Here is a 25,106-nt window from a genome sequence, read left to right as displayed (position 1 = left end):
TCACATCAAATTGTCTAATTTCTCTGCTCCTGCACAGCTTCTAGCCACTATGAGGAAAATCACGCAGCCATATGAACTGCTGCTTTTTTGGTTCAAGGCCATTAACACGCTACAGCAATCCCTTGCACATGCCCAGTCAGCTCTTTCTTACATCCTCCACAGTATCTATAATACTTCAGATTCACCACTCCTTGCAGAATCCTTCATTTCACTGCCTCCTCATTTCCCATTAGTATAATACTTGCTTTTACTTTTCAAAGAAAATAGAAGACAGCAGAAAGGAAAATTGCAGCATCCAAACCATTTCTCTAAAAAGATCTCTGCAGCTATCGTCATCCTTCCCACATACTTTGAAAAGTTAGTAGTGGAAGTTGATGTCATGAATCTATATGTTGAATCCTTTCTCTTTTCTTCCTCAAAATAGTAAATCTGTCTATTGATGTCTCTCCTGTCAGCCTTTCTTTTTGCTATTTCCTTTTTCTCTGCATGTGGAGTTGCTCAACCCTTTACTTCCTTAAATAAATTGAAAACTAAAGAAGATCCCTCTCTTAATTCTCTATCCAGTTTCTGGAATGATATTGTAAATTATTGGTTACCAAACCTGTGTGTGCATAGCACAAAATTAGGAAACTTTATGAAAGTACAGCTCTATACCTGGGTCGCATTCAAGGATCTGGGGTGGAGCCTGTTGATTCCCAGCTTTTAAAAGCAACCATGCTGGGGAACTACTATGGTAAATGAATATGTACTGACAGGGGTAATGTTGATCATGTAGCATGTAGAAAAGGATACAAAACTGTAAGGTAAAAAATTTGTATATATGTATTAATGCATATTTGTGTATAGAATTGACATTATGGTGGCGTTAGTGGTAAAGATCCCACCTGCCAGTGCAGGTTAGGCACAAGAGAAACTGGTTCGATCCCTGGATTAGGAAGATCCCCTGGAGAGGGGAATGACAGTCTACTCCAGTATTCTTGCCTGGAGAATCCCCATGGACAGAGGAGCCTGGTGGGCTACAGTCCATGGGATTGCAGAGTCAGACATGACTGAGTGACTAAGCACATTAACGCATATTTCTGTATACAATTGACATTATGGAAATGAATATGTCTATAAATACTGAAGTAGTAAAAAAAATGAAAAACTTTACGGTGTTAAAGTAAAGGAGGTTGGATTTATATGTGCTTTTAGTGTCTTTTTATTTATATTTTTTTGTTTTTATTGTACAGAGAAGATACTTCTATTTTGTGGTAAGAAAGAAAGGTGGTAGATTAGTAATAGAAATAATAATAATATAAGTAATAATATACTCATGAACATGTTTTTCCCCATTAAACATCCCTCCCCTACTTTTCTTACTTGACATTTCTGCAGTAATAGACTGTGTGATTCTCTTCTGTATCCTGAAAAACCTGTATGCAGGTCTAGAAGCAACAGTTAGAATTGGACATGGGACAATGGACTGGGTCAAAATTGGAAAAGGAGTACAGGCTTTAAATTGTCAAAATATAACTGCTTATTTAACTTCTATGCAGAGTTGTTTTTCAGTCACTTAGTTGTGTCTGACTCTTTGCTACCTCATGGACTGCAGCATGCCAGGTTTCCCTGTCCTTCACTGTCTCCTAGAGTTTGCTCAAATTCAAGTCCATTGAGTCGGTGAGACCATCCAACCACCTCATCCTCTGCTGCCCGCTTCTCCTCCTGCTATCAATCTTTCCCCTCATCAGGGTCTTTTCCAGTTAATCGGCTGTTTGCATCAGGTGGCCAAAGTACTGGAGCTTCAGCTTCAGAATCAGTCCTTCCAATGAATATTCAGGGTTGATTTCCTTTAGGATTGACTGCTTGCTGTCCAAGTGACTCTCAAAAGTCTTCTCTGGAACCACAGTTTGAAAGCATCAGTTCTTCCACACTCAGCCTTCTTTATGGTCCAACTCTCACATCCATACATGACTACTGGAAAAACCATAGCTTTGACTATCCATACTTTGGAAAAATCATAGCTTTGTCAGTAAAGTAATGTCTCTACTTTCTAATGTGCTATCTAGGTTTGTCTATGCAGAGAATATCATGCAAAATGCCAGGCTGAATGACTCACAAACTGGAAATATTGTAGGAATATCTACAATCTCAGATATGCAGATGACACCACTCTAATGGCAGAAAATGAAGAGGAGCTAAAGAGCCTCTTGATGATGGTGAAAGACGAGTCTGAAGAAGCTGGCTTGAAAGTCAGCATTCAAAAAACTAAGATCCTGGCATGTCACATGAAGGACATGTCACTTCATGGCAAATAGAAGGGGAAAAAGTAGAAGCAGTGTCAGATTTTCTTTTCATGGACTCATAATCACTGCCAATGGTGATTGCAACCATGAAATTAAAAGATGCTTGTTCCTTGGAATGAAAGCCATGGCAAACCTAGATACCATATTCAAAAGCAGAGACATCACTGACAAAGGTCCATAAGTCAAAGCTGTGGTTTTTCCAGTAGTCACGTATGGATGTGAGGTGGTGGTTTAGTCACTAAGTTGTGTCCAACTCTTGTGACCCCATGGACCCTGCCAGGCTCCTCTGTCCATGGGATTCTCTAGGCAAGAATACTGGAATAGGTTTCCATTTTCTTCTTCAGGGGAACTTCCTGACCCAGGAATTGAACCTGGGTCTCCTGCAGTGTGGGTAGATTCTTTACTGACTGAGCTGTGAGGGAAGCCCAGTGGATGTGAGAGGTGGTCTATAAAGAAGGCTGAGTGCTGAAGAATTGATACTTTCAAATTGTGGTTCTGGAGAAGACTCTTGAAAATTCTTTGGACTGCAGGGAGGTCAAACCAGTCAATCTTAAAGGAAATCAACCCTAAATATTCATTGAAAGAACTGATCCTGAAGCTAAAGCTCCAATACTTTGGCTACCTGGTGCAAAGAGCCGACTCATTTTGGAAAAGACCTTATGATGGGAAAGAATGAAAGCAAAAGGAGAAGTGGGCAAGTTGGTGAGATAGAGAGCATCACTGACTCAGTGGACACGAATTTGAGCAAACTTCAAGAGATGGTGGATGACAGAGGAGCCTAAAGTACTACAGTCCATGGGTTCACAAAGAGTTGGACACAACTTAGCGCCTGAACTACTGCAACAAAAATTCTCTCCCACTTCTGTATTCCCTTTTGTAGTTAACACCCAAGTTAACCACTGTCTTTCACCCCTAAATAACCAAAAGCCACGTTTCTTCTCAGTCTTAACTCTGATATAGCTTTCAAGTACATTCCCTGTTTCTCCTCCCCATCTTCACTGTGTGGCTTCAGGGAAATAACTGAGATGGGGATCACTGACGCCAAAAATGGAGTGACCGAGAGTTTCACATGCCACTGAAAGCTCATGGAAGTTGAAGTCGGAAAAGAACAGTTGGGGTTAGAGTGTTGGAGATTGCTGTTGACATCTGCCAAAGTATTTCAGAACAGTTTTAGGGGATGAAAAGATATAAGGAAGTAGAGATAGGGGTCAGGAAACTGGGCTGTCAGTATACAGGACAACCAAAGGAGGACTTGGACCAAAAGAGAGGTTTTCTTCATTCTCTTTGAAGGTTATTTCAGAATTAGCAAATACCTCACTTCACAATATTTGAATGCTGAGAGTCAGGAACCTGAAGAGAGAGAAGGTTTGAAAACCTCAGAATGAGCTAAAATCATTGAAAAGATAAAAATAAAGAGCAAAATCAAGAATAAGCTTTAACAAGAAAAAATCAAAGCTCTTTTTCCTCACAGGACAATCCGTAACTACTGCTTCTGCCATCAGCGACACAGTCATCCTATTTTTTGTTACTTTAATTACTTGAATTACTTCTATCATAATAAAACTCTTTCTTCCTATATCATTAGTTTTGAGTCAGCCTCTGCTCAGACCAAACCCCCCTACCTTTTTTTTTTTTCCTTCTTGAGGGAGTAGATTGTATGATAGGTTTAGATTTCTCTTCCTTACATGACTCTTTCAGACTCCAAGGTAAATTCTTACATTAGCAGCAGCAGTTTGATTGATAATCAGTCTTAAAACTACTAATAGTCTGGGCCCCAGGAGAAGAAGATATAAATTTTTATTTGCTTAAAAGCTTACCCTCCACCCCCCCCCCCACCCAGCTTCTAATATGGTCAAGTTATTCTACTTTTTCAAAGCCTTGAAGCAATTAATTATTTTCTCTTCAAAGAAGTTTTCAACTATCCACCTAGACTCTTGAGTCTACTTATTGACCAAGATATCTTTTCAGTATTAAATTTTTATATATGTCTCCCTTTGTGATCTGTCCCTTTACAATATCTCCGATGGAACCTGATTTTTGTCTAACTCAAAAGCTCAATAGAAATGAACAGATAAAGGCTACCTGACCTTTAAAATACTTTTATTTTTTAACAGCTTTATTGACATACAATTCACATATCACACAACTAACCTATTTAAAGTGTACAATTTCATGGTTTTTAGTATATTGAAACAGCTGTACACCATAACCACAGTGAGTTTTAGAATATTGTCATTATCTCAAAGGGAAGTCTGTACCATTTAGCTACTATCTCAGAATCTCCCCATCCTTTTTTCAGGCTTAAGCAACCACATTTTCTGTCTTTATAAATTTTCTTATCCTGAATTTTTCATATAAATGGAATCAGATAATATATAGTCTTTTGTGACTGGTGTTTTTTACTTAGCATAATGTTTTCAAGCTTCCATGTAATAGTGTGTATCAGTACTTCATTCCTTTTTGTGGCAAAATAATATTCCATTATGTGGATATGTAACATTTTGTTTATCCGTTTATTTATTGATGGACATTTGTGTTGTCTTCACTTTTTGACTATAATGGGTAATGCTGCTGTGAACATTCATACACAAGTTATTGTGTGGACATATGGTTTGTGTTTATAACAAGGAGTGGGATTGCTGGGTCAAAATGGCAGCTCTGTTGTTTTGGGGGACACCCAGACTATTGTCCAAGGTGGCAGCACTATTTTACATTCCCACATTCCCATGAGGTTTCCACTGTCTCCACATCCTTGGCAATAATTATCCATCTCTTTTGGCTATTGCCATCATAGTGTGAATGAAATAGTATCTTATGTTACTAATTTGCCTTTTCCTAATGACTAATAAAGTTGAGCATCTTTTTAATGTGCTTATTAGCCATTTCTACATCTTTCTTATAGAAATGTCTATTCAGATCATTTGCACATTTAAAAAATTGTGTTGTCTTTTTAGTATGTGTGTTAGTCAGTCAGTCGTGTATGACTCTTTGTGATCCCATAGACTGTAACCTGCCAGGCTCCTTTATCCATGGGATTCTCCAGGCAAGAATACTGGAGTGGGTTGCCATTTCCTTCTCCAGGGGATCTTCCTGACCCAGGGATTAAACCAGAGTCTTCTGCATTTGTGGGCAGATTCTTTACCATCTGAGCCATCAGGACACTGAGCTATAAATGTTTCTTGTATATTCTAACTTAGGTCCCCTATCAGATGTATGACTGGCAAACGTTTTCTCTCATTCTGTGAATTGTCTTTTCACTTTCTTTTTTCTTTCTGGCTACACCCCATGGTATGCAGGATCTTATTTCCTCAGCCTTAGATCCCCAACCAGGGATAGAACCTCTTCTCCCCTGCACTGGGTACACGGAGTCTCACCTCTGGACCACCAGGGAAATCCCTCTTTTCACTTTTTTGGTGGTGCCCTTGGACACACGAACTTTTTGATTTTGAAGGAGTCCCATTTATCAGGTATTTTTCTTTTGTCACTTATAGTTCTGGTGCTGTGTTAGAGAACTGAAGTCCCCCGGACTTATCCCTGTGTTTTCTTTTAAGAGTTTTCTAGTTTTAGCTCTTACATTTAATTACTTGATCCATTTGAGTTAGTTCTGTATATGTTTTAAAATAGGAGTCCAAATATGTCTTTTGTGTGTGGAGACCTAGTTGTCCTAGCTCTATTTCTTACAAAGACGATTTTCCCCATTGAATGGTCTTGGTCACTCTTGTTGAAAATCAATTGATCTTCAACACATGGGTTTATTTCTGTTACATTGTTAGCCATATTAAAAAATATTTTACTTTCATTGAAATAGTTTCATAAGTGGCTATAGGATTAGCAGGGAGACTTATGTAATTGATTTCCTGGTGCCTATCGGCCTCTCTTGTGCCCTCACACCAGAGACTGGTTCAAGAAGAACAACCTAAGATGAAAGATTGTGTTTTAGCATGCAGAAAAGAGTTCCTAAAGTCAAATCAATATATGGCTTCTGGGGAAGTCATAAATAGATTAAATTGCAACCGATAGTGATATACTATGAACTGGAGTAAGTGCTGATGAGTGAGCCTCCAACTAAACTCCAGATGTTGGTTGACATGGAGGGATACAGTTGTGTACTAGCCAGTTAAAACATAATTGAGACCCCTTCTTGGCACATAGAAGGACTTTCTTTGATGATTGACCATATTGCATTAGTACCTCTCTGCCATTCTTTTCGCTTCCTATTTTGTTCCATTTTGCATTCTTTCTAAGCAAATACTGTATTTCTTCTCAGTTTTAACCATTCATTTTTCTCTGCTTTACTGTTACTGAAAGTTTATAAAATAAAAGGAGTCAAATTCAGACCAAAAACAAACTTGGTAAAATGGCATAAAGATCAATAATATAAGTCACAACATGAATAAATTCCTTTATCCTTAGATCCCAAATGATATTTCCTTTTGGTCAAGCATAGATGGTAAGAGTTGTTAGAAGCTGAATACATTTTCAGATCCAATTGTCATGATATAACGTATTCTTAACTTGTAATGGATGAAATAAACTAAAATTAAATGGAGAATTTGAAAAGAAAAGGCATATTTTAAGGGTCTGTGGAAGATCTGCAAAGATAGATCATACGTTGGCACACATTTTAGAATTGAGTTCTGAGTGATAAGCTCTGAGAGAGAGAAAAAGATTGAAGAGGGGTCTATCTAGGTAGGAGAACTTCAAGCAAAACAGCTTTGCTTTTACATGTTTTGTATAGTTTCTATGCTGGAGTTCTTCAGAATATCGATTTTGAGATAACTGAATGGTTTATAGTGGTAAAAATAAATAGATTGGTAAATAAATAACCAGGGCTTCCCAGGTGGCTCAATGGTTTAGAATCCGCCTGCCAATGCAGGAGACATGGGAGATACCAGTTCTATCCCTGGGTCTGGAAGATCCCCTGGAGGAGATGGCAACCCACTCCAGTATTTTTGCCTGAAGAATCCCATGAACAGAGAAGCCTGGCGGGCTACAGTCTATAGGATCATCAAGAGTTCAACAAGGCTGAGCAATTGAACACAGCACAGTAAATAAGTAACTGAATTGATTACCATTTTATTAGACCATAAAGAATACCACATTATTATATTTCAATAAAATCAGAACTAATCCATGTATCAGTAGTCATGTATGGATGTGACAGCTGGACCATAAAGAAAGCTGAGCACTGAAGAGTTGATGCTTTTGAACTGTGGTGTTGGAGAAGCCTCTTGAGAGTCCCTTGGACTGCAAGGGGATCCAACCGGTCAATCCTAAAGGAAATAACCCAATATCCATTGGAAGCACTTCATATCATTGGAAGTCCTATCATTGGAAGGACTTCACCAGGACTTAGTATCTGTATAAAAGAAAGCTGAAGCTGAAGTTCCAATACTTTGGCCACCTGATGCGAAGAACTGGTTCATTGGAAAAGACTCTGATGCTGGGAAAAATTGAAGGCAGGAGGAGAAGGGGATGACAGAGGATAAGATGGTTGGATGGCATCACCGACTTGATAGACATGAGTTTGAGAAAGCTCCGGGAGTTGGTGATGGACAGGGAAGTGTGGCATGATACAGTCCATGGGGTTGCAAAGAGTTGGACACCACTGAGCGACTAAATTGAACTGAGAACTAAATGAAATGTTTAAAAGAAAATATAATATCCATGACTCAATTTCTCCCAAATAAAAATAGGACTAAAGAGAATATAAGACCTTATAATGGTAACCTGTTTTGAAAAGAAATGAAAACACTGGTTATTAAAGCCATCTGTTACCACTAGGACAATAAGGAGAGGCAACTTTTCTTATTCTAGTTCTGAATCTGATCCACAGAACACAGAAAATTATTTGAATGCCTATTTTCTCTCAAGTGTAGTACATAACAAGTACTATTCTAAGATGTGTTGAAGAGAAGTTAATTTATTGCATACAGTGGATCCGTAGGGCATTCGATCTTAATTCTCTTAGTGAATCCTGGTTGAGCAAGGCAGGCGTGCCTTGTTATTAAAAATGATAATCCCCGGTGCTGTTGAGGATATGGATAGTTGACTATTCTCATATGCTGCTGGTGAGAGTATGAACTGGAACTGCTTATCCAGAAAGCAGTTTGTTAATATGTGTTTAGAACAATAAATAAACTAAAATCTTAGACTCTTTGGCTGATAAGATCACTTTTTACAGTCCATAGCAAGGAAAGAGATTTGGTCAAATACTTGTTCATGGAGACCTCATAACATATGTTTTTACATTTTTGTTATGGAAATTTCTTCATATATGGAAAAGCAGAGATGAGCTTTGTCTTGGTCTGTTCAGGCTGTTATAACAAAATACTACAGGCTGGGTGGTTTATATATATATACAAAATAAATTTCTTTCTCAGTGATCTGGAGTCTGTGAAGTCCAAGATCAAGGTCCTGGTGGATTCAGTGTCTGTTGAGGGTTCTCTTCCTGATTCATAGACTGCAGTCCTTCCTTTGAGGAATCCTCATCTGGTAGAAGAGAGGAGTGATCTTTCTGGGATTTCTTTTTTTGGAAGGGGGGAATTTCTTTTATACAGATACTAATTCCATCCATGAAGATTCTACCCTTAGAACCTGACTACCTCCCAAAGACCCTACGTCCGAATTCCATTGCATAGCTTCCACTTGTTTACATTTTAAGAGACTTTTTTTTTCCTTATTCCCTGCTTTTGCTTTATTAAATTTTCTAATTTTATGAATTGTTTTCCTGGTCTTATAATCAAAATAAAGCAAGTTACAATCCTATCAAACTAATCTGTGTTTTCCCTCTTCATATACTTGACCATTTCTATTCATAGATTTTCATGCTTTGTGAAATTGTGACTACATACAATCATCCTTTTGTCCTTGGTGGATTGGTTCTGGGGCCTCTGCCACCTGCACATACCAAAATCTAAGGATGCTCAATTCCCTTATAAAATGGTGTAGTATTTGCATATACTATATTATACAAATATTGAGCTTCCCTGGTGGCTCAGACAGTGAAGAATCCACCTGCCATGCAGGAGACCTTGGCTTGATCCCTGGGTTGGGAAGATCCCCCAGAAAAGGGCATGGCATTCCACTCCAGTATTCTTGCCTGGAGAATCCCCACGGACAGAGGCACCTGGTGGTCTATAGTCCATGGGGTCACAAAGAGTCAGACATGACTGAGTGACTAAGCACAGCACATTTGCCTATAGCTTATGTAATCCTCCTGTATTATTTAAATCATCTCTAGATTACTTACAATACCTAATACCATGTAAATGTTATGTAAATATTTGACAGGGCATGGTAAAGTCAAGTTTTGCTTTTTGGAACTTTCTGGAATGTTTCCTCTAATATTTTCAATTCTTGTTTGGTTAAATATGATATAGAACTCTCTGATATAGAGGGTCAACTGTATATTCATTTATCACCTCCTTTCTTTCGTAAATGTATTGTAACGTAAATACCATTCCTATAAAAAAGACAGATAGTTAATTATATTTAAAACTCACTTTTGCCACACTATTTTTTTTTTTTTTTAATCTTGGAGACCTTTTCTTCTGTGTGTACCTTTAAGAACCATGTAGTAAGTGAAATTCTAGATAATTTAATCCGTTCCCTAATTTCCAGAAAGCTACATATCATAGGACTGAGCACTATTCTTCTTTAAAATAACTAGATATTAGGGTCTCCTTGTTTCTGAAATTAGTGGTATTTGACATATTCTAGATTATGTTCTTGAAAACCACAGCTGTCCCAAACTAATGTATGTAAAGAGCAGATTCCCCTAATATGTAATGCTGGAGATCTTAAGGTTATTTCCAGGGTGCTAGCTGCCAGCAGAAATTTGGTGATTTTCAGATTCCCAACTGAGGGGAAGAATGATTTGGAGAGAGGGAAAGAGAAGGAGTTAAATAGCACAGAGTTGTATGTCAGGATGGCTGTTATCCACCCCCCAAAATTATGTGGTCCTTCTGTAATTCTGGGTGAGGGCAATGCCATGGCAAGTTCCAGTTGTGAATCTTATGACTTCTTGAAAACAGACTAGATACTGCCTTGACATGAGGGAAGTCCTATAACTTCTATTATGACAAGCCAACTTTGCATTACAAGTCTATGTAAATTCTACATGAGATGAAGCTTGAAGCTCGAAACAATTAAACAACATTGTATGATGAGGAAGGCTGTTTACCTGCTTTAAGGAGGTGATATTCCAAATATTTAATAACTTATGATGTGAGGGGTATCCACTTAGGTTGGAAGTGACCAATATCTGTCATACAGGCTGATACTGGCCTTACATTAGATCTGATATAATATCTGCTGCATCCATTGGGGACCTTACCTCACTGCTCAGTGAGGCCTGCTTACAGCAGGGGTTGGCCCCAAGTGTGGATCATGTTCTTCAGCTCATTGGCATTTGCATCAAAGGCTCTACATAATAAGTTGGGGTCATTTCAACCATGAATGTGCTTAGTTGCTCAGTTATGTCTGACTCTCTGCGACCCCATGGACTGTAGCCTACCAGGCTCCTCTTTCCAGGGGGATTCTCCAGGCAAGATTACTGGAGTGGGTTGCCAGCCATCCCCTCCTCCAGGGGATCTTCCCAACCTAGGGGTCAAACTCAGTTCTCCCCATTGCAGACAGATTTTTTACCCTCTGGTCCATAAGGAAAGCCCATAAGGAAGATATATATTAAACTCAAAAACTCTTCAGAAATGAGGTGACTAAGTGCTGATGAACAGAAATAGTTTACTGTGAGTTAAAGTGTTTGGGAATATTTGAAGAAGGCTGACATTTAAGAATTTTATGTGAGGATTATTACATTAGAAAAAGAAAGGTTGTTGGGCTTGAGATAAATATAGAGTTTGTGTGCCTGATGCAATGACCTTAGTTAATGTTTGATTGCTTGTGCAAAATGTGTGTTTGCAGTTCATATTAAACTGTGTATCATGTCGTTTCTTTTCCATATCTCGATTTAAATTTGTCTGCTGGTTTTGAGTCTACGGACAAATAGAATCTTTGGCATGGTAAAATACAGTGATGAATTTCAGCCTGTTAGTAATACAATACTTACTTAAATGTTTGCTTTTAAAATGTGTCAGGTTATTCAAAGTTGATAATCATTGAAAGTCTTAGAACATGTTTTAATAAAATAATTTATGCAAGCAGGAAACATGTTCTCAAAATACCAAAAACTAGAATAATATATACATATTTCTTTGAAAGTGAAAGTCAAAGTGTTTCTTTCTCAGTCATGTCGATTCTTTGTGACCCCATGGTCTGTAGCTCACCAGGGTCCTCTGTCCATGGAATTCTCCCAGCAAGAATACTGGGGTGGGTAGCATTCCCTTCTCCAGGGAGATCTTCCTGACCCAGGGATCGAACCTGGGTCTCCCGCATTGCAGGCAGTTTCTTTACTGTCTGAGCCACCAGGGAAGCCCCACACATTTTTGCGGCCCTGTGGACTGTGGTCTACCAGGCTCCTCCATCCATGGGATTTTCCAGGCAAGAATACTGGAGTGGGTTGCCATTTCCTTCTCCAGGGAATCTTCCAAACCCAGGGATCCAACCCGGGTCTCCTGCATTGTAAGCAGATGGTTTATTGTCTGAACCACCAGGGAAGCAGTACCCATTGCTTTAGGGGTTCCGAATCCTTAAACCTAGCAGTCTCTAGCTTATGGCAGGAAATGGCTCATAGAAAGGAAGATGACTTGATATGTTAATACTTAAAAATGTTAATATTTATTTTCTAGGTAGAGGCCTTCAAGTTTTTTATTTATTTTCTGATCAAAATCACCCATACCTTTTAACCATGCAATCTCAGTGAGAATATTTTAGGAAACATTATCTGTAGACCCTTATAACAGTATATGTGTTATCTTCATATATGTTATCTTTTCATGTTTAAATTGTAAATTTTATTCCCTGATGTGAACACGTTCAGATTCCTTAATGTCCCAGGTCTGTTCTATAATCTTCATCTCACTGGTAATCCTTCTGGATTTTAATGTTCAGTTCAGTTCAGTTCAGTCTCTCAATTTTGTCCGACTCTTTGCGACCCCATGAATCACAGCATGCCAGGCCTCCCTGTCCATCACCAACTCCCAGAGTTCACTCAAACTCATGTCCATCGAGTCAGTGATGCCATCCAGCCATCTCATCCTCTGTCATCTCCTTCTCCTCCTGCCCCCAGTCCCTCCCAGCATCAGGGTCTTTTCCAATGAGTCAACTCTTCTCATGAGGTGGCCAAAGTATTGGAGTTTCAGCTTTAGCATCAGTCCTTCCAATGAACACCTAGGACTGATCTCCTTTAGGATGGACTGGTTGGATCTCCTTGCAGTCCAAGGGACTCTCAAGAATCTTCTTCGACGGCACAGTTCAAAAGCATCAATTCTTCGGCACTCAGCTTTCTTCATAGTCCAACTCTCATATCCATACATGACCGCTGGAAAAACCATAGCCTTGACTAGATGGACCTTTGTTGGCAAAGTAATGTCTCTGCTTTTCAATATGCTATCTAGGTTGGTCATAACTTTTCTTCCAAGGAGTAAGTGTTTTTTAATTTCATGGCTGCAATCACCATCTGCAGTGATTTGGGAGCCCAAAAAAATAAAGTCTGCCACTGTTTCCACTGTTTCCCCATCTATTTGCCATGAAGTGATGGGACCAGATGCCATGATCTTAGTTTTCTGAATGTTAGTCAATCCCGAATTCTAAATTTTGTGTGAGTAATACTTGCTTTGAAGTATTATTAATGATAATTTCTATTTCAGAATTTCCTTGAGCTACTGATTTATAAAATTATTTGGTAATCTATAAATGTGATTAAATCTAGAAAATCAGTTACAAAGCTGTGAGCAGAGAACACCTGAAGTCATTAACTGAACCATGAAGTTGTTTTTCAGTGTGGTCCCTGAGCCTGGCGGTCTACAGTCCATGGGTTTGCAAAGAGTCAGACACAACTGAAGCAGCTGAGCTTGCGTGCACACGCACCCTCAGCCAGCAGCATCAGCATCACCCACGGACTTGTTAGACATGCAGGTTACTAGGCCCACTTCATATATATTCAATCAAAAAACTCTGAAGGTGGGGAGCAGCAGTCTGTTTTAAACAGTCCAATCTGATTTTTTTTTTTTCTTTTTTTTTTTTTTAATTTTATTTTATTTTTAAACTTTACATAACTGTATTAGATTTGCCAAATATCAAAATGAATCCGCCACAGGTTTACATGTGTTCCCCATCCTGAACCCTCCTCCCTCCTCCCTCCCCATTCCATCCCTCTGGGTCGTCCCAGTGCACCAGCCCCAAGCATCCAGTATCGTGCATCGAACCTGGACTGGCAACTCATTTCATACATGATATTTTACATGTTTCAACAAGTGATTCTGATACGAACTAAAGCTTGAGAACCACTGAATTACAGAACTCTCAATATGTAGTTTTGTGCTTCATAGAGAAGCAAATAATTGTCACAGGTGGTAACGGGTTGTTTTTGGTCCTATCCTGAGGCCTACATAGAGACACAGACAATCAGCATTGTCTTAATTAAAAGTACTTCTATCTTGTGGATTCGGGATATAAACTCATAGAGGATTAAAATGAAAAATGAATAATCTTGTTCTAAAAGTATGTACTTTAGATATATCTAATATGCCTTAGAATGATCATTATTTATATTACTTAAACCACTTATATTACTTTAACTTTTATTTATCATTATTCATATTACTTTCAGTTATTTTCAGGAATAAACTCTCATGATATTTCATAAGACATAAATTTCCCCAAAATGTATCCTTGAACTCATTATCTTGCCACCTGTGTTTTTCTAAAGCAAATTTCATTTAAAAACAAAACATTCAATTTTACTTAATATTTTTACACCAGTCATTGGATTTTTAATGTTTATTTACCTATTTTTAATTGTGTACTTCCACAATTAGTTCCCACAGTCATACCTAAATATACCTTAATGGTAGTAGTTCCTTCTTTCTTATCTAAGGGTTTAGTGTTGAGTTTATGAGAACAGATCCAAATCTAATGATTTTTCTGACTTTTATGTTCCTGGACCTTAGATATCTATATCGTGTAGAGAAAAGTTCCACTTATAAGCTATTTTTTAGAAAATCATTTTAGGGATAAACTGATTTTATTAGAAGAGAAGTAGAAGTGGTTAGTTTGATCGGTGTCCATTTTTCAAATAGAAAGAAGCAATTGCATTTAATAAAAGAGGAATAGAAAGGAAATTCAGGGCTGAACAGTGATTGGAGAAGGAATCAAGGAGATAAAAGACTGATGGTGTGGCTGAAGAAGTATTTATGTGGGAGACAACTGTCCAATGCAAAACCTGAAGTTGTTTCATGCATGGATGCCCTTTGCAAACCTTCCCCTCCCTCTCCTTTATGAAACCTTTAGTATATTCTGCATTGTTTATGATGGTTGGTAGATGGGTTTTCTTTTGGAGCAAATGTGAAGATGATCCAGATTTTTCACTGAAGTTTGGGGTTTGTCAGGAAAAATGTACCTGTAGTAGAAGTTAACACCTGAATTTCCATGAAGAAGAGATGTACTAATAAGCTCTGAAAATGATAGAAAAAGCATTTTTTTTTACAGTGTAGGGTTAGAAATAATCAACATGTATGTTAGGAAATTGAGACACTATGAAAGGAAAATGTGATTCAGTAAATATAGTTTTCTTTATACAAGTATTAAAACATTATCCATTTAAATAGATCTTTAAAACTCAAGTGACTGCAAGCTAAAGAACTATTTGAACTGATATTCAAAAACAAATATTCAAAACCACATTTATTTTTGCATTATTGAGTAAAGCTTTTAAATAAATCTGCATATGAAAATTTCCCATATATTTAAAGCTTCACTTTCAAAGTAACAATCTTATTTATAGTTGAATTTTTAGAGGATCCTATATTATGTATTTTACTACTCATTTTGGTGTGCTGTTACTCAGTTTAACCTTTTCTGGATGAAATACAACTGTCATTCTGAACACTAATTTTCAGTTTGGCTTTGAACAGGGCCTAGATTAAACACTCAATACGTATTTAATGAATGAATGAATGAACTAATGAACTGTACCCTTTATTTTCAAATCTAACTAACCAGGAAAAGATCTGCTCCATGTCTTAAGTTCATTAACTGTCTTAAGTGATTAGCTTAAAAAGAAATTCAGTAAATGTATAAAGTGCTGCACTACGTAGATATTCATATTTCAAGCTTCCTGCCCCAATTACGCCCAAAAGTCTTTACTGTGTTAAAGGAATGTCACATTATAAACAGATGAAATATGTATTTGATGTTTCAGGGGCAGGAGAATATAATAGCACAGAGCTTATTGAACTGTTCTGAAGATAAACCGCCTTTATATATTTTCAGATTGTCTTCTGAGGGGGAGTGGAAAATGTTTAGAAGGATCTGTTATATGTTGTTTCTTCCCCCTACTCTACCTGTAACACTCAAATTGGCAGAGAGTGAAGAACCTTCAGGCAACATGTGGTGAAAGTGTTGGTGTGTAAAAGAAGAAATCATGGAATAAAACAAGTTTCCTGTTGTTTTTCTTATCTCCTCAATTGAGAATCTAATGTCATAGCACTACAGTGGATGGCATCACAGGGTTGCTTATGTTTTTTTAAAACAGTGAAATATTTCAGGCATAAACAAATAGGGGAAAATGTGATAAGCATCTGAGTATACACCACCTACCCTAAGAAATAAAACATTACAGATACTATTAAAGCTTCCTATGTTCTCTTTCCTCTATTCATGGAAATCACAATAGAATTTGATATTCTCGTTTTTCTTTTCATATTTTGTGCTGCATATTCTTAATTATGAGTGAGCTTGAGCATCATTGTATGTTTATTGGTCACTCATATGTCCTCCCTTGAATATCTCTTGATTTTTATATTGGTTTGTTTTCTTTTTCCCATTGATTCATAGATCTTCATATATTTTGGATGCTGTTTCTTGATAATACTCATTAGAAATGTAGTTTCCCAGTTGATAATTTGTCATTCTGTTTATCTATGTATGAAGATTAGTGTGTAATTTTTGTAGCCAACTTTATTAGGCTTTTTCTTAAGGTTTTTTGTGTGTATTGAGTGTGCGTGCTTCTGTGTCTTGTTTAAAAACACTTGCAAACTCAATATTATAAATATATTTTCCTGTGTTTTCTTCTAAAAATTTTACAGTTTTATCTATTGTATTTAAGCATTATATTTAATGGATTCTTCATTCTTCAGTACATTATTAAGGGGAGATTTGTGTTTGTTTTTCTCATAAGCATAACCAATTATTTCAATACCACTTATTAGGCAGTATGTCTTTTACTCATTGATGTATAGTGCCACCTCTATCACATGTTAAATTTCCATGTGTTTATGGTCTTTTGTTTATTTTGGCTTTCTTTCAGCATCTTCAGTCCCCCTGTCTTTTGCCTCTTATAGTTTATAGCCTTCTACCTTTCTTGTTTGAGGCATTTCTTTAGATTTTAACTGAGTTTTGACACACCACACACTTGTGGATTTAGTTAATATGATTTTAATAATTTTTCATCATTTTTTTCTACCATGACATGTATCTTAGCTAATTGCTTAGAATGCATTTCTATTTTTTCTTATTATCTCCTTTTGTTGATGGTGTTTCTTGAAAAGGGGCCCATCATCCTATTTATTGGACAAGTAAAACTGAAAGTACAATGGAAAATTTTTTGTAATTTTAATTTTCAGATACAAAAGGCAAAGGGCTTCCTAGGTGGCACTAGTGGTAAAGAACCCATCTGCCAATGCAGGAGACATAAGAGATATGGGTTCCATTCCTGGTTCATGAAGATCCCCTGGAGAAGGAAATTGGATCCCACTCCAGTATCCTTGCCTCAGAAATCTCATGGAGAGAGTAACTGGCGGGCTGTAGTCCATAGCATCACAGTGTCGGACACGACTGAAGCGACTCGGCACAAGCGTAACTTGCTTTTTCTAAATGATTAGTCTTTTGTTTAGCACCTTAGGAAGCAGTGTTTTTTAGGGAATTTGATTCTGTATAAGTAGGCAGTATATTATACTTTGATTGAAATTTATTGAATATTATTTTTTAACTGACCTTCCTTATTGTATTTCAGATGATTGGAACCCATTTTCATACCCATATAAAAAACTGGATTTTGGAAAATGGGAGCTGTATATCCCACCAAAGCAAAATAGATCTGTCTTAGTACCTCATGGATCCAAACTAAAGGTATTTCCTCCCTCATGTTTTCATTTGAACTTACTATTTTCTTTTTGTCCTGTTTGCAGAGTTTGATTTAAAATGTCAGAATGTAAACAGTTGCCTGATAATTATAGGAGAAACAGTGTAAATTTTTAAATAGAGGAAAATTTAAGAGAAGTCATCAGCAAATTGAAATATGTTAGACGGGAACTGTTTGGTTGGTAAGATAATGAACTTACTATGTGTTAACGACTTTGGAAATCTTTTAGAAGAATGACTGAATAATTACAAAAGTTCAGCCTGGGAAACAGAAAGTTTGATTTTAAAAAAATGAAACCTGTCTTCAAATCAGCTGAGCAGAGAATTTTTACCTGTGAAGACACACTTGACATAATTGATTTTGTGATGAGCCACATGAATGAGGCAATACTGTGTTGGAGACCCACGCCTTTTGGGGATATGATTTTTCTTGGTCTTTTTCTGCTCTTTGATTTCAGGGCTCTGGTTTGCCCTCTTTTCCTCTGTTAAGCTCCTTGAATTAGCCTGGGACCTGCCTGTCCTCTATCTGTCCTCTCTTTGGCTGACTACGTAGCTCTGCATTCAGGGTGTACAGAGCCTACACAGTGGCCTCTCTAGTCTCCTCAAGGGTGGGTTCCAAATCTGGACTACAGATCCTAGATTTGATTATGTAAAAGGCTATCTAAATCCTTTAACATTTGCTTGATTTTAGCCCATTGCTTAAATAAATATATAATGTTTCCATGTCCCTTTCTTTCCCATCCTTGGACATATAACAGCATTCATCGCATTTATCACTAAATCCTGTAACTGACTTATATTTTTATTGGCATTTGTTATTTAACAGTATTAACCAGTGTTAAAATTAGAAATGCATTGTATGTTTGTTTTATAGATTTTTCTTTCTTATAAATATTGAAATTATAAGTATACCTGAAAATACTGAAATATTGCCACACATAATATAATTCCCAGGAGAGCATATTGTCTGGAATAGAGACATTTTAATATGGAATGGCAACCAGGGTTCTTCTTAATCTGAAGTGAAAAGGAGAAAAAAGTAGTTACAGTATACAATAAGAGTGATTTAAATTTAATATATATAATCCCTTTTCCAAGTCAGTATAAGCATCACAAGAGCAAGGCCCTTTGTTCTTCTGTTTGCTAATACTGTATATTCTCAGTGCTTAGAAGAGTGCCTGGCACAGGGTAGGCACTCAAAAAATATTTACTGAATGTTAAGGCCATTTGTATGCCCAGTCTTTGAAGGAATAAACCAAAGGGCTTGATTTTCCTATGGTCTGTAAGGCCTGACTTTAGGAAACTGTGAAGCAAGGTGACCATTATACCACTGGTTTCATTGTTGTTTTGGGTCTTTTGGCCATTTGTTACATTTTGTTTTTAAGAACTGAATTTTACAATTTTTTGAAGTGCTGCAGATATTTTTTTTTCTGTTCTTAGATTTTATGAGCTCTGACATGTTACCTACTCTTTGCATTAAATGGTGAATGAATTATTTATTTTTTTTGTAGTTTTTAAAACTGAAGTATAGTTGATTTACAATATTGTATGAGTTTCAAGGGGATAAAATAGTGATTCAATATTTTTATAGATTATATTCATTGTAAAGTTATTACAAAACAATGGCTATATTTCCCTGTGCTGTACAATTTATCCTAGTTGCCTTTCTGTTTTATAAGTAGCAGTTTGCCTCTCTTAATCCCATACTGTCTCTTCTCCCTCCCCCCTCCCTCTTCTTTATTGGTGACTACTAGTTTGTTCTCTATATCTCTGAGTCTGTTTCTGTTTTATTACATACAATGGATGAATTTTCATACATTGTGGGGTTTTTTGAACTTTTAATTTTGTATTGGAGTATAGCCAATTAACGATATTGTGATAGTTTCAGGTGGATGGCAAAGGGCTCAGCCATACACATCCGTTTTCTCCCAAACTCACCTCCCACCTTGGCTGCCACAAACATTGAACAGAGTTCCATGTGCTATGCCATAGAACCTTGTTGGTTAGTCATTTTAAGTATAACAATGTGTACGTGTGCATCCCAAACTCCCTGCCATATTTAAAATGGATAACCAACATGGTCATATGTTGTTTTTATACCTCGGAAAAATGATTACTAGGAATGAATGATTATTAATATGTACAGTAATAATGGTAGAAATTTGCTTCTCCCAGCCAACTCCAGGACTTTTCATACTTTATCCTATAGTCTGAATGTTTTGTGTCCTCCTCACAAATTATATGTTAAAATGCTAATTCCTGATATGATGGCACTAGTATGTGATGGTACTACGGCTTTGAGAGGTGTGTGAGTCATGAGGGTAGAGCTCATTAAATAGAATTAGTGGACTTACACCTCCAGAGAGGTCTCTAGCCCTTTTCACCATATGAAGATATAACCAGAAGTCTGCAACCTGGAGGAAGGCCCTCACCAGACCATGCTGGCAGCTGACCTTGAACTTCTAGCTTCCAAACTGTGAGAAATCAATTTCTGCTGTTTGTAAGCCACTCAGTCTCTGGTGTTTTGTTATACCAGTCCAAATGGATAAAGGTGCTTTTGATACTATCTATGTAATATACTTTGCTTTCTTTCATATATTTATTTGACCTGGGATGAAATGAAATAATCAAAGAAAAAAATTTTAAAAAGCATCTTTTCCCTTTTTACTTGCTTGAAAAATTTATATCTAACAGTAGATAAACATTCAGAAAATATCAAGTCAACTGTTGTGTAATCTTTCTTAATTATTATTTGCTAAAGATTTCAATGAGGATTAATTTACTGGAAATTTAGGCCCAAAGTATCACTTATAGTGTTTAGATGTTTCAAATTTTCAGGAAGCATGTAGATGCTATTATAATGTCAATATGGTGATATAATTAGTTTTTCACTTATGGGAAATGATGTATCAGCTTTTCTTTCAGGGAGTGGGGTTAAATTTTCTATAAAAAAATCAACTAACATAAGGTTTTTGGCCTTGCAGCCTGAAATTGTCCCTAGGTAGTTTACCTTGGTAATTAAAAATCTTGTTTTAAATTGAACTTGAAATTTTATTTCAGTCCACAAGGAATTGACCTTTATAACTCACTTGTGGATGTTTCTCTTATGGATAATCTGATAACCATTCTCAAAAAAGAATATTACCTACCATTGAAATAATAACTTTGTTTTCCTTGGAAAACCGTGGTCTTTTCAACTGAACAATTTGGAAGAAGATGCCTCATCACTTACATTGTCATGTAAATATCTCCTTTTCATGTTTTTAAATACATTTACTAAAAAAAAAAGTAATATACTAAGGTGAATTAAACTTTCAAGGCTATAAAGATACAAGAAAAGCATAGAAGACTATGTTCCTGAGGGATAATGAGACATGATACTTGTGTGTTTAATATTTTTTCGTCTGGACACATAGCCAAACTAATTTATGTGAAGGTATTTTTTGTTTATTATTTTAAAATATATACCTTTAATAAAAGAATATTAATACAACTTTGTAAGTTGTTTTGTAGGAATTTACATAATTATTGAGATGCTGTGTCAGGTATTATCCTTGACCTGAGATGCTCTAGTTGAATTGTTATATATACATAGGGTGTGTGTTTGTGTGTGCTTTAAAAATAAGGTGCTATTGTAGCAAAATATTAATGAACAGTTTATTTTTCCTGTGATGGTAACAGGAGAAATAACAGAAGGGCACTGACATTCAAGCCTACTTGGTAACATATTTAGAAGTTGACCAGACAGACAGAGGGAAAGGGTGTATTTTAACCTGGGCATCCTGTGTGAATAAAAGTGTGTGTATTGATTGAAGTTTCAACAGGAAGTAAATAGCATATGGAAAATAAGACAGTTTGAACAGTTCCCCCACCCCACCCCCCGCCCCAAATGCTGTTTTCAAAGTTCAACACACAAGGGATCCACTCTAGAGTTAGGAGCAGGGTTGGGTGAGGGAACTTAGTAAAACCCAAATTGTTACCTTGCCTAGGCCGTATGGAACAGGGATCGGTTCCTAGAACCCAAAGGGAGACAGAATCAGCCATCTTGAGAGGAACACTGAGTTTTGCTGAGAGACACAGTTAATTCATGGTAACCTTGCAGGAAAGAAGCCAGAGGAAAAAGGAGACAAATTCTCTCATCTCCCACATTCCTTCCTTTCTCTGACCTCTTCCTGTGGCTCAACATTGGCCCACCCAATAAGAAGCCAGATTTCTAGGGACTATGGTACACATGGGTTAGCCTCCTGGGGCAGAGAGCTGGTGAGAAGTGGATTGAACTGACTGCTAAGATGTAGCTCAGGAGTCAATGATCAGGAAAAGCAAGAGGTCAGGACAGTAAACTCGAAAGGTGGGTTGGGGGCAAACTAAAGAATTCCCTTCTTCTGATTGCCATTTCCTTCTTTTTAAAAAATCATTTCTATTAATACCCATATAACTAGCAATGGCAATTAGTATTGTCTCCTTTTAAATGTTCAGGATTTTTCTGTACTTTAACTTTTCCCTTGTCAAATCAGTAACAAAATGGACTAGAATAGAGGTTTCTTGATACCAGATCTTTAACCTTTTCAAAGGCTCATGTATTAGTCTTCTAGAGCTACAACAACAAAATACAATACTCTGGGCAGCTTAAACAACAGGAATTTAATTTCTCATGTCTTGGAGGCTGGAAGTTTGAGATTAGTCAGGATGGTTGAGTTCTGGTAAGGGTTCTTTTCCTTGCTTACAGACAGCTGCCTTCTTCCCCTGTCTTCATATGGCACTAATTCTGTCATCAGGCCCCCATCCTCATTACTTCATTTAAACCTAATTATCTCTCAAATGTCCTGTCTCCAGAGACCATCACATTGGGGTTAGGGCTTCAATATATGAAGTTGGAGGGGGGCACAATTCAGTTCAGAGCAGATCATACTGCTTTCTGAATTATATTTAGATTTTATACAATTGATTGGTGGAAAAGGGTCATGGAACCTAATACCCACATTGCAATTTTCTAAGATGAGACACATGAAATTAGAAATTATTTTACATCCATATTTAATTTGGTTCTAATTGTAACACTGTGAGATGAAATACTGTACATATTCATTTCATGAATGAGTACACTGAAATTTAGAGAGGTTAAGCAGATGGTATTGCCTTGACTTGAGTTAAGGCTTATCTAATAACGAAGTCCATGGTCCTAATCATTGTGCTACACTGCTGGACAGACTAAGGGTTGACAGAGAGAAAAAGGAAAAAAAGTGATACAAAGGAAGTAGAACTTGAGCCTTATCTCATGTTTAACAAATTATTTAACAGCTTTTAAAATAGTGTTATTTATTTATTCATTTTTGGCTTTGCTGGGTCTTGGTTGCTACGCGGGCTTTTCTCTGGTTGCAGCAAGTGGGCTTTTCTATGTGGTGGCTTCTCTAGTTGTGGAGCTTGGGCTCTAGAGCACAGGCTCAATATTGTGGTACATGGCCTTAGTTGCCCCGTGGTATGTGGACTCATTCTGGGTCAGGGATTGAACCTATGTCTCCTGCCTTGGCAGGTGGATTGTTCACCATTGAGCCACCGGGAAAGCCCAACAAATTATTTTATACCATGTTTGCTTTTGCTTTATTGTGTGGAACTATCATTTCCATTTTTCAGGGTGCTGAGTATTGAAGTGACCTTCCATGAGAATAAAAAGGAGGTATTAATAGATAGTTTGTGGAAAGTTTGGGTTTTAGAGAATAAGAGATCAGATCAATTATGTAAAGTGAAACTAATTATTGATAGCTAGAATGGGATTGCTAGGTAGAAGGATGTCATTGGGCAGTGATATGGCATGTTGAAAAGTTAGTATCTAAATATTTGCTTAAGATTAATCTCATAAGCACTCTACACTTTGGGCTTCCCTGGTGGCTCAAATTGTAAAGAATGTGCCTGTAATGTAGGAGACCCAGGTTTGATCCCTGGGTTGGGAAGAGCTCCTGGAGAAGGGAATGGCAACCTCCTACAATATTCTTGCATGGAAAATTCCATGGATAGACAAGCCTGGCAGGCTATAGTCCATGAGGTCGTAAAGACTTGGACACAACTGAGTGACTAACACACATAGACACACACACACACACAGACATGGACACACGCACATACACACACTTTATCCTTTACCTCTGGAATATTTTCTTGTGTCTTTTGTCTATTTCCTTCTCTCCACATTTTTTGTTCACTGTTTCAGGAAATTCTAGTATTTGGATATTGAATCACCTAGATTTTCTTATCTTTTTGTCAAGTCTCCTGTCATTTTTACTTCCTGTTTCACTTTGAAAAAGTATCTTCCAACTGCATTATTATAAGTATTATTATTGCCACACCATGAGGCTTGTGGGATCTTAGTTCCCCAACCAGGGATCAAACCTGGGCTCTCAGCATTGAAAGCTTGGAGTCCTAACCACTGGACCACCAGGGAATTCCCCCAACTGCATTATTTTAGTAATCATATTATAAGCATTTCTAATAACATGCTTGTTTTCTCTAGTTATACATAGATTCTGTCATTGTTAAATGTTCAGAGATACTTTTATCTTCTTTGAAAAGGTTATAGATGTTTTCTTTTATTTTTTTCTCCCAATTTTCTTCTTGTTCCCCTACCCCATCACTGTTTCTTTCAAATTTTCTTTTTCTATGTTTTTTTAGCCTCTTATCTTTTGTGTTGCAGGCTGTCTTAAAATGCCTAGTTACAGAACTGTGTTTTAGAAAGAGTTATTAGGAAAAGACAATTGAAAATTCTGTTCCTGGTAAGCTTTGTTCCTGGTGATCTTCACAGCTGGGTAGCCAGAAAGTGAGACAGACTTTATATTGATGGCAAGAAGTGAAAATTTTACTCTGAGGTCATTTGTTTTTTCCAGAGGTGAATTTTCCAGTCTCTTATAAGGGGTGGGTGGAAGGGGTATTGATGGAGGAATGGAAACAGTACAGACTTTATTTTTTGGGCTCCAAAATCACTGCAAATGGTGAATGCAACCATGAAATTAAAAGACACTTGCTCCTTGGAAGGAAAGTTATGACCAACCTGGACAGCATATTAAAAAGCAGAGACATTACTTTGCCAACAAAGTCCATCTAGTCAAAGCTATGGTTTTTCCAGTAGTCATGCATAGATGTGAGAGTTGGACTATAAAGAAAGCTGAGTCCCAAAGAATTGATGCTTTTGAACTGTGGTGTTGGAGAAGACTCTTGAGAGTCCCTTGGATAGCAAAGAGAGCCAACCAGTCCATCCTAAAGGAAATCAGTCCTGAATATTCATTGCAAGGACTGATGTTGAAGCTGAAACTCCAGTACTTTGTCCACCTGATGCAAAGAACTGACTCATTCAAAAAGACCCTGATTCTGGGAAGGATTGAAGGCAGGAGGAGAAGGGGACGACAGAGGATGAGATGGTTGGATGGCATCACCGCCTCAAGGGACATGAGTTTGAGTAAGTTCTGGGAGTTCGTGATGGACAGGGAAGCCTGGCGTGCTGCAGTCCATGATGTCGCAAAGAGTCGGACACAACTGAGTGACTGAACTGAACTTAACTGAACTGGCATCCAT

General features: G+C 37.3%; 1 protein-coding gene across 2 annotated transcripts in view; it reads left to right on the top strand.

The window, feature by feature from the left end:
- The window catches only part of GBE1 (1,4-alpha-glucan branching enzyme 1), a 318,328-nt gene that overhangs the window by 93,057 nt on the left and 200,165 nt on the right, over positions 1-25,106 (top strand). For both annotated transcript variants that reach the window (XM_025282385.3, XM_025282389.3), the window contains exon 3: positions 17,419-17,534. In XM_025282385.3, coding sequence (XP_025138170.3) covers positions 17,419-17,534 — 116 coding nt within the window. The remainder of the gene's footprint in view (positions 1-17,418; positions 17,535-25,106) is intronic.

Source organism: Bubalus bubalis, chromosome 1 (genome assembly GCF_019923935.1).
Source record: "Bubalus bubalis isolate 160015118507 breed Murrah chromosome 1, NDDB_SH_1, whole genome shotgun sequence".
In the NCBI taxonomy this organism is placed as follows: Eukaryota; Metazoa; Chordata; class Mammalia; order Artiodactyla; family Bovidae; genus Bubalus; species Bubalus bubalis.
The sequence above is the reverse complement of the archived record's forward strand: the minus strand, read 5'-3'. Positions and strand labels throughout refer to the sequence as shown.